General features: G+C 41.0%; 1 protein-coding gene across 1 annotated transcript; it reads right to left on the bottom strand.

Moving 5' to 3' along the window:
• Positions 1-685: 685 nt before the first annotated feature.
• Positions 686-8,733, bottom strand: lrrc47 (leucine rich repeat containing 47). Its single transcript, XM_080031843.1, has 9 exons — positions 8,128-8,733; positions 7,333-7,549; positions 6,271-6,506; positions 5,594-5,710; positions 5,169-5,284; positions 4,157-4,259; positions 3,871-3,960; positions 1,772-2,515; positions 686-741 (listed from the first exon to the last, which is right to left on the bottom strand). The coding sequence occupies exons 1-8, from the start codon at positions 8,698-8,700 to the stop codon at positions 2,294-2,296; spliced, it is 1,674 nt and encodes a 557-aa protein (XP_079887969.1). The 5' UTR covers positions 8,701-8,733; the 3' UTR covers positions 686-741; positions 1,772-2,293.
• Positions 8,734-10,430: the final 1,697 nt, after the last annotated feature.

The following is a 10,430-nucleotide window of genomic DNA, read 5'->3' as shown; positions in this document are numbered from 1 at the left end:
CATTTCAGGTCAATTGCTCTGATTCTTTCTGTGTTTTTTTTTTATTGTTGCTTTTATTTTATATTGCTCACTATTGCTTTTTAAAAGTGTTAAATGTATGTACGTCCTTGAGAGTCGAGAAAGGCGCCTTCACATTAAAATGTATTAATATTATTATTTAATAGATTCTGGCTGTTACAATATGCGCTTCACAAATAACCGATTGATGCTCTGTGATAGGTGATGGTAGCATTTTGAAACCGGTTGAAATTTTTATTCGCCAAACTGTCTGACAGCATTTCTGTGCACGTGACTTTTGTTTACAATGTATAGTCCGTATGAGTTTTGCCGTTGTGAATGTGAAACTGAACCATTTAAAAGACAAAACCATGTATCCGTTTTCAACTGGTGGGTTAGGGTTACCCTGGTGTGCACCAAAGAAGCAGACTATTGGGTGTTAAGATGCCCTTAAAGGCTCTGGAAACCTGGTCTGAAATAGTACAAATCTATAGATATCAAATATCAAAGTTGGGTGCCTCAATAAGCTTTTAAAAAAATTTGATTGAAATTTATTGTTCATAAATGTTTTTAAACTGAGTTGAAAAAAAAACTGTGTTTTTACTGTCTAGAATGTTTGCCAGGACTGTGTGGGAATGTATTAAACTTTATCCATGGCAACAGTCAGTCAGTCATGGAATTTTTATGGAATGTTCGGGCACAGGACTGCTGATTGGTTATACACACTATCCAGCTGTTCTGCATCTAGAAATATTGATTTTCAATCATACACATGTTGGTCTACTGAAATACTTGTTCACAAGTTTAAATTGATCAATCCAACCAATATAATATTTAGAAGACTCTTCTAAATGTTAAGTTGGTCGGATTTATCAATACTCTGCATCAAGATGTACTTCATTTACTTTACTTTGGCCCTCAAGGCTTATATTCTAATTGTAGAAAAAAATCGGACAATTCCTGTGGACACATTAGCTGCATGGTGTGGAATAATTAATTGGAGAAAGTAGTTTCTGTTATGGGTTATACTGATTGACATACTCGTGTCTGCTGGCCTGCAGAGGGCCATGCTCCTGTCTGAAGCTCAGGTATGCTATCTGGAGCACTAAGGGGCTCAAAAGTAAACCTGATACTGAGTCAAGTATGTTATGTCTGGTCTGGGGTTTAGCGTCTCCACCAGAGCCCAGAATGTATCCACGTCCCTGTAGCACATGCTCTGCTCAGCTGAGCTCATTGGCTTTCCCACACAGGCACCTATCAAACAAAAGGTGTATGAGGTAAATGTCGTAATTTCTGTTTTAGCTCGCTCGCTTGCTCTCTCTGTCTCTCGCTCGCTCGTTCCAGTAGTGATGCAAGAGGTAATGTGGAGTTACGTCATGCAGCTTCATAACCTTATACTTGTAAAGTGATTGACTGTTAAGTGTTGAAATATGGACAGCATTCTGTCATAAGCTAACATTAACTCTAGCTAATGCCAGTCACTTTCCAGACCGAAACTCCACTGATTTTCCTCTCACCATAACTCAATCTCCCTCCTATTACCATTGTTTCGCACCAAGCTAGTCTATGGATTAGTATGTTCGTCGACCCCATGCTACGTCACATTCGAAAACTCTTTTTGAGATGCGGAAGTAACATTGTATCACAAAAACGGCTCCAGAGGCCACTTCTAGTGTAGATTTATAAAACCAAATATTAGAGTAGTATACTAGAATGTTTGTCCTATATGATTCTTCACTGCAGCATCTAACTTCCAATACGCACTTTAACGCACTTGAAATACAATAAATGAGAACACTTGTAAATGTAAGTCATTGTAATGCATAGTCATAGACATCTGCCAGTACTACATATACTGTAAGTGACCAGTCCAAGTTAAACTCAATGGCAGTTTGAACGAAATACATTTTACTACTTTTAATTTATCTTTGCTTTGTAAATAATACAAAAATAAAGGATATTCGGACATACGGCGTTGCATGCTGATCCTGCTTTCAGAAAGCGGCAAAAGGATTTATTACAGTATTACTCCATGTGGGTCAGAGAAGCTGTACATTTATCATGTCATAACTCATAATGTCATAAACAGGCAAAAACTTAGTACTGGGAAATCCTGCCGATCAGTGTTTTAAATCACTAAAAAGTCCTAGAAGATGAGATTTTTTTTCCCCCCTGTGCACTCCCTGAAGTAAAGGGATGTCATGTTGTCAAAAAATAATGAACGTCCTTTAATGGTGATCTATTAGTGTGACTTCATATAGCACGTAATCGAGTGTAAACATCAAAGATGATCCGGCTACCAAATGACCGTCAAGTTGCTACCGACGTCATTGGAGAAGTCGGTCTTGGAGGGGTAGGCGACCTTCAGGTTCCCGTCCTGGTCCAGTGTTCTGACCTGCTGGATGATCAGTTCACTGGAGCTCTCCTCCTGGGGGCCCGCCCCTTCCCCGTCCGACCCCCCAGCCCCAGCCTCCTCCTCCCGGTGCTCTGAAGTGAACTTGTTCAACTCGGCCATTTTCTGTGGACGAAAAATAACAAAACAGGCCTTGAGTTCCAAATCACATACTTCTTCTTTTTACTACATACTAAAGTACAGAAGAGTTTAAGGGCCACAGGAGAGTCAGATAGATTTTGTTTCATTATGTCGAGAAATGTCAAGAATAAAGGCGAATACACCAAAATGCTACTGGAGTTAGTATCGCATTTATGTATTTCCAGCATTCTACAATTAACATGCATGTATTGGGACATCCTAAATCTTTTTCTGGCATAGTATGGAAGAATGGGCATTGGAACGCAGGGAGGGAATGCCATTCAGTTACGTCAGCAACATTTTTCGTTGCATGCATAGGAGATATATGGGATGGACTTAAAACGGTATTTCAAAACGAATTGTGTAAAACTGCACCACAGAGTCACTGTGACGCTAAAGATCTACCCTTCGTAAAGTCTGTGCCGCCATGTAATTATCTAGGGTTTAAAGATGCACGCAGGAAAATCAGGAGTGGGGAAAGGGACCTGAAATGTCCAAATTCCGTACTGCATACTCGTTTATTTGACCCTTTTTTCTGTACAGCATCTTGGACTGCCTCAGCATTTGTAAATGTGCAAATTAAATAAAATGTACTTGGCTTCGCAATACTTATTTTGTTGTAGGCCTTTGCACTTACAATGACAATAAAGGGTCATTCTGTTTCTTTCTGGATCCTGTTACCAGCACCAACTATTCATTCTAATTTCTCCAGCAGCAAGCAGCTCCACCATTCCTGTATTTGCATTGCATTGTGGGAGCACAATGTCGCATCACTTGAACATTTTAAAAAGGTTGCACTTATGTAACTATATTCACACTTGTTAATGCTTTTCTTCATTTGTGAAAATGCAAAATGTTTTGTCTTCGTCATCCCTAAATGTATGGGTTTATCTTGTATTGTACAACGGGTGTCTTGAAAAAGATACCTAGATATCAATGAGACTACCTGTTTTATATATATCACTAAAAAAAGGTCTAGTGGTGAGGGCAGTTAAGCAATTCTGGGATTAATGAAACTTCTTTTTTCTTCACACCAGCAGGGGCCTTAACATTGTAATGTCAGTCCATCCAGTACCAGATCCCCTATCAACAACTGTTTCCATGACGGTAGCATGTGAAGTTCAATCTGGCCACTTGTTCACATTAAAATATTACCGTATTAAATTCATTAACAACCAAACTTCCCATGCGCTTCCCACTAGTGCCACAAATCTTCTACGCAAAAAGACTTTGAAATGATTGAATATTCCAGATTAGTTAGGTCCAGTCTGGGGCCCTGGATTCATTAAAATACATTGTATAACCTAAATTTTAAAAATCTATGAAGATGTGGAGCTTACTACAATCAGGGCGTCCATAATATCTTTACAGGTCTGCAGGCTGGTTGCACTCGTCACCTCCAAGAACAACTCTTTGGTCGTCTTCTTGATCTGCAAAAACATTCAAATCAACTTGTGTTATTATTCCTGCTATATGATGCACTGACACTGAGAAACTGTGGGCACAAACCATCGGCCAATATGCCTGTCAGTCAGATGTATTACTGCATTCATTGCATCAGTTCCACACATTCTGATAGAACACAGTTATGATATAAATAGGATGTAAATAGACAAACACACACACCTTGGTTTTCTCACTGTTGGTAATGGGTGGGAAGGAGATCACATGTCCCTCTGCGTCTACTAGACAGGGATATTGTTCTTTGCCTTGCAGGATCTGCAAGTATCTGTAAAAACAACAAAAGGAGGTAAAAGACAACACTTTCAAACACAAACAGACTTTAGCTGGGGCCCAAAATACCTATACTGCCCTCATGTGTTCAAACATAAGAGCTGTGTTTTATTTTGTGTCTTCAACACAAAAGGTTTGGGAAAAGTAAAACGTTTACCCTAGCCTCCAGCCTGTGGTTATCTAATGAGGATCTCCCCAGACACTTTCCCTCCCGACAGAGACACATCTGGTGGTGTAAAGACGAGTGCCACTATGATATTAACTTTTAAACAACATGCTGCCACGGGATGTGTGCGATACTTCATGTACTGCTATTTATTGTTGTGATTGGAACGGTTGGGGCTGTATTGTCTGTATATATGTTTAGTTTAGGTTTATGTAACTGTCAAGGCATTCCATTATGTAGGCTATGCAGCTTTTGAGTCCAAGACAAATGTCCCTAAGGGGACAATAAAATATATGGTATGATATCATATTATATACGTAGTAGCAGATAACTTGATTGTCCCCGTGTGGCAGTTGGGTTTGCGGCACAGTCGCACTTCATGACATGACATCAGACATATGACACAAACAAATAGTCCATACATCAGACACTGACAGACATGAAGAACATGCATCACACACTACAATACACTATACACCTTTGGACATGACCAGGCCAGCTGGACATCTAGCTTATTTTGACTGATTTAAGGCTTTTATGGCTTGTGGTACGAAAGAGAATTTGGATCTGTTCTTGGTTGTAAGGGGTAGGCAGAAACGACGACCAGATAGCAGTAGTCTATAATGGATGCCAGGGGGTGTGCATAGTCCCATACAATGTTATTGGCCTTTTTCACCAGTTTGTAAATGTGTTCAATGCTCGGTGAAGTGTTCCCAATATACGGTATGGTATACTGACTTGTGGAGCCCGGTGACGTTCTGCCTCTTCTTCTGCTTCCTCAGCTCGTCGGCCTCCAGCTGAAGTTGTCTGATCAGCTCCACGGCCGTCAGCTCCTTCCGACCCAGCGACACAATCTGACATAACACCGGGTGAAAGGTTTTTCTCTAAATAGTGCTTTTAACTTCTAACAATTATATAGGACTACATGGACAACACTGAAACAAAGTCACGACGATTCAACAAAATACTTTTGTGAACTCGAGAAAAAATTTAATAATTTTTTGATTTGAATACTAGTAAAATATCGTTTTTCCAGCTTCAAAAATCCGTAATTTGAAAAAAATTAAAATAATAATAATAATTCAAGTTTTAAACACCTAACAGTAAAGATTGGATTCAAATCTTAACACAATGAGCCAACAGTACAGTGTCAGTTAGCCTACCTTCAGCTGGGTGGGTGGTTTGACATCGTAAACCAAGGGCGCTTTGAGGAGCTGCACGTCATGAGTGGCGATGGTCGCGACGGTCCTTTTACCGCACAAGTCATCGTGAAGCTTGGTCTGGAAAAAAAAACAGCAAGGAGTGACTCTTTAGGGTGCCTACACTGCACTGCGTATAACCACTTCAATAATGGTCTGCCTTGTGGGAAAAAAATCAAGTCTTCGATGCATCGCGATTCTCTCTAGAACAATTCCGTCTCGATGCAGATAAGTCAATAATTGGAATACATTTTTTTATTAAATTAAATTCGCCACCATGCACCCCTACTAGTACTTTCGGGGCCACTGCTCAAACACATGTGCGAGTTGGCGACAAATTTGCTGAGCGCAGCAAACCAATACGACCTGCATCGGCTACTTTAAAATATTAGAGAAGGTAATTCATCTGTTGATTGTCTTTAATGATCATCACAGAAGTAGGAAGTGATTAGCAAACTCTGAGTAGCAAACTCAGATGTTTTTTTTAAAATCACGCATGGAAATGTACATCGAAAAATTGTTGCATCGAGATGCATCGATAATCGGTTTAGAATCAAATCGTTAAACCTCTGAATCAGAATGGAATGGAATGGTGAGGTGGCCAAGAGATTCCCGCGCCCCTACTGGCCTCGTGACCTTACCTGTGCCACCAGGAAGCGTTTGAGAGCGTTCCCAGAGTGGAGGTTCATGCCTCTGACCACGCAGCACACCAGGTACGGCCGCACGTCCTTCACCGCGGCGCTCACTGTGACCGTCAGCGCTGCAGGAGCCTCGGACACGTGGAGAACCCTCACCACCATCTTGTTCAGCTCCTCCACCTCCTGCTCCTCTTTGTCGGCCATCTTGCCCTTCTTCTTCCTCTGCTGCTGCCTCTTACCTAGGGGGGAGGGGGGTCGATACATCCATTCATTGGGGAAGGATGGAACCGTAACGATGCAAGGTCCAAACACCGATCTTCAATATATGACTTTATTTTGACAATATCTCTGAACGTCTGTGTGTGTGTGTGTGATACTACTTCCACCAAAAAGATATATTTATAGAGATATATTTAAAATGAAAAAACTATTTTGTTTTAAATATATGGTAGAGCTCAGAAATAAAATGGTTACATCATATTTTAGTTGAAAGTTTAACATAAATGCAACAGGTTTCTATTAAATAAGCATATGATATTGTCTCATATCAATCGCAGCCCCTCTAAATCGAATCGAAGTCAGACTTTGTGATACTAGCAACCATCGTATCGGTGTGCCGCGAAACAATCGTTATGTGGTGTGGGGGATTGAGAGCAGCTACATTGCTGATCTGCTGATATGTTATGAACATCCAGAGCCGTTAGGTCTTCTGGGACAGGTCTACTTACAGTCCCCAGAGTTAGGACTAAACAAGGAGAAGCAGCTTTCAGTTTTGATGCTCCACATATCTGGAACAAACTTCCAGAAAACTTGAGGTCAGCTGCAACTCTCAGCTCCTTTAAATCAAGTCTGAAGACTTTTCTGTTTCCATTTTAACCTGCAATTTTTATTTGATTTAAATGTTCTTTTTCTATTCATTAGCTTTTACATTTTTTATTTCTATTCATTCGCTTTCCTGATGTGTATTATGTATTTTAATCTTGCCCCTGTAAAGCACTTTGAATGGCCTTGTGTCTGAATTGTGCTATATAAATACACTTGCCTTGCCTTACAGCCCTATCTTACCAGTGTCTATGTCTCCTCCTCCCCCGTCCTCTGCCTGCTTCCCTTTGCCCTTGCCCCTCAGGTACTCCAGGATGGACTTGGTCTGGCAGCCGTTGACCATCTTCTCCAGGCGCTTGTCATGGAGCTTGTTGCCTTTGAAGTTGATCTCCTTCAGCTTAGAGCAGTCGCTCAGCTCTGAAGGGATCTCACTCAGCTTGTTGTTGGACATATCCAGCACCTGTGGTGGGGGGGGGGGGGGGGGGGGAGACAGGTGGACAAAAGCAAAGGACATGTCATGATGAGTTAAGTTTATGGAAATGGCTGCGAAAAAAAAGAGTCAGCTGTAGTGAAGACAATTAACAGGTGGATTAATGGTAAAATGAATCACTGGAGGTCCGAGGAATGAATACTTGATTGGTGTGTAAAATACAAATCCCCTTTTTGGACATTGTATATTATATGCCAATTATCTGCTATACCCTGTGAAAAGTCTCTTCTGCAGAACCAAATCTGGTTTTAATGTTTTTAGGCTATGAGAATTTTAGACTTGCAGCAAATCGGCAACTAAAGAAGGCATACAATATTGTCCTTTACCAGAGCTGCTGAATTTGATAACGGTTAAAAGCCCTTCTAGGGCATTGAAAATCAGCAATCAGCAATAGCATTTAAATCATGTGATGCTTTACATTGGAGATGTGTTGCTCAAGTGTCTATGTGGTACCATATGTCCCTCCCTATCAAATAAAATAAAATAAAATTCATGTGGTGTAACAACAATTATTTGTGGGTGGGCATCAACAGGTTCTAGTGGCCCACCTTGAGAGCAGACAGCTTGTTGACATCTCCGCTCAGCTGTCCAATGGAGTTATCGGAGGCGACCACTGAGCTGAGGAGGTCCAGTTTCTCGGAGTAGAGGTCGTCAGGGAAGGCAGTGATGCGGTTCTTGGAGATGTTGATGGTGGAGAGCTTGGTGCACTGGCTCAGTCCCTGTGGCAGCACCTCCAGCCGGTTACAGCTCACATTGAGGGTGTTGAGCTCCTTCAACTGGGCGATCCCCTCCGGCAACACGGACAGGTCGTTGACTGAAAGGTCCAGGACCTTCAGGGACTTGAGGTGACCCAAGACACCGTTCGGGACGGAGGCGATCTTGTTCCGGCAGAGGATGAGGCTCGTGAGGTTGGTCAGCTTCTGGATGTCCTCGTGGATCTCCGTCAGACTGGGACACTGGCTCACCTCCAGATAGTTGAGCAGGGTGAGGGAGTAGATGGCGGAGGGGAGCCCCCCGTTAGAGGAGATCCTCTCGTCCACCGGCTGATCCTGTAAAACCAGCTCCCGTCTCTTCCCAGACGCCGCTTTCTCCACTTCTGGCCAATTCTCCATGTCATCCATGCTGCCTAGTACAGAGTACACCACTTGTCTAGTTATCCGAGACACCAAAAGACACGATATCCGCTAAAACATTTCACAATAAATTATAACATTCTTGACATTTAGGTTTGTGGATAAACAACGTCGTATAAAACAACAAAAAACATAATTAGATAAAATATTATATATAAAAAAATAACAACTACAAAAGCATATTGTATGCAATATATAATCAATGTAATCAGACAGTTGTAGAGATAACTTCAACGCCGTGGAAGGAGGAATACAACTAAGACAATTAAAGACTTGTCAGCTTTAATAAAATGTCTGTGCATCTCAGGTTGATTCGTGATATATATTTTACTTTTGTGAAATATTTATATCAGGAATCTAAGATTTGCTTGCTCCTTCTTCATATTTACTGCAGCATTGAGAGAGCTGGCGAGTATGAAGCATGAAGTCACCGCTACATGCTTTTAGTTTGGAAGACAAATAGCTGACTTCCGGTGGCACGCGCTGCTCCTCCGGAGGAACAGGAAGACGTTGAGGAAACGCATAAAATGTTTAAAAAAAAAATGTATCGACACGAACGTTGTCTTTAGATGTGGGCAGAATGATTCTACAAACATAGTTGTTGAAATAGCTTTAAAAAGATAACTGGTTCTATTAAAAACTACTCGGACCGAAAAACGACATTGACCAGAATCCAGTGCGACTACCGTCATTTCTGACACCGCGCACGCGCGCCCAGGTTGTTGTCAGCGGTGGTTATGGAGATGGGATGGGACTAGGAGGTGACAACATTACGGTGATGTTCGTGGTAAGATATCTTTTGAAAACAGAGGCCATAAATCCTGTATTTAATCTTAAATGTGAGCCACCGAAAGATAAGACTTAAAGAATTACAACTGTCAGGACGTGTATTGGATTTTACTTGGTCTAAAATACCTTTACAATACAGCTACTGTTAAGACTAGCTGATTGAGCAGTTTACAGGTTATAAGCACAAGCTAATGCCCTCCGCCCAACATGTTCCAGTCAGCAGCACGAAAGGCTTCTCTGTTCTACACATGGAGGGTTGGGTCTGCCATGTCCAGAGTAGTTTATTTTCCCTGAAAAGTGCCACACGCCACAGTTAGGATCCGGTGTAAGCTAACCTTATAATATGTTCTGTTTATGCGAATGAAGTATACCCTTAAATAAATCATGTTCCACCCCGCCATATTAATATACACTACTATACACTCAGCGCACACAAGCAGATCATTAAAATGGCTAGTTAAACAGAGGTCGTTTTAATAGTCTTAATTGTATTATTGTATTACACTAATGGAAGTCAATTAATCTGCGTTGATTTTCTGTTCCTTCTTAAAGGCCTACTTCACCGGTTTGAATATGAAGGTGTATTGAATTCTGAGATCCTATGTAGTATAAATGTGCAACAAAAAATTAAAATCGGTTCATCCTAGCCTGAGAAAAGGCAGAAAGAGTGTTTTTTTTAACCCTATATTTCTCTTTCTCGTGACATCACAGAAAGAGAAATATAGGGTTAAAAAAAAAATTACTTTGTAAATATTATTGTGATGTCACAGTAAAAGACATCACAGTAATATTTACAAAGTAAGTTTTTTTTATACATCTTCATATTCAAACCGGTGAAGTAGGCCTTTAACTACTAAAGGCCTTCTAATCGCTGACTACTTTCTTCTACATCCTATAGTCAAAACTCCCAATGGTAAAGTTTAGTGACC

This window comes from Ammodytes marinus, assembly GCF_949987685.1.
Source record: "Ammodytes marinus genome assembly, chromosome: 7".
NCBI lineage: Eukaryota > Metazoa > Chordata > Actinopteri > Uranoscopiformes > Ammodytidae > Ammodytes > Ammodytes marinus.
This window is presented reverse-complemented; position numbering and strand designations above follow the sequence as displayed.

What these genes read in the sequence shown, in the direction of transcription:
- lrrc47 (XM_080031843.1), bottom strand. Translation starts at nt 8,700, where the DNA reads ATGGATGACATGGAGAATTGGCCAGAAGTGGAGAAAGCGGCGTCTGGG. An exon ending in AACCACCCACCCAGCTGAAG is followed by an intron (nt 5,285 to 5,593) that starts GTAGGCTAACTG and finishes GTGTTATGTCAG; the next exon opens with ATTGTGTCGCTGGGTCGGAA. An exon ending in TTATGGACGCCCTGATTGTA is followed by an intron (nt 2,516 to 3,870) that starts GTAAGCTCCACA and finishes TTTCGTCCACAG; the next exon opens with AAAATGGCCGAGTTGAACAA.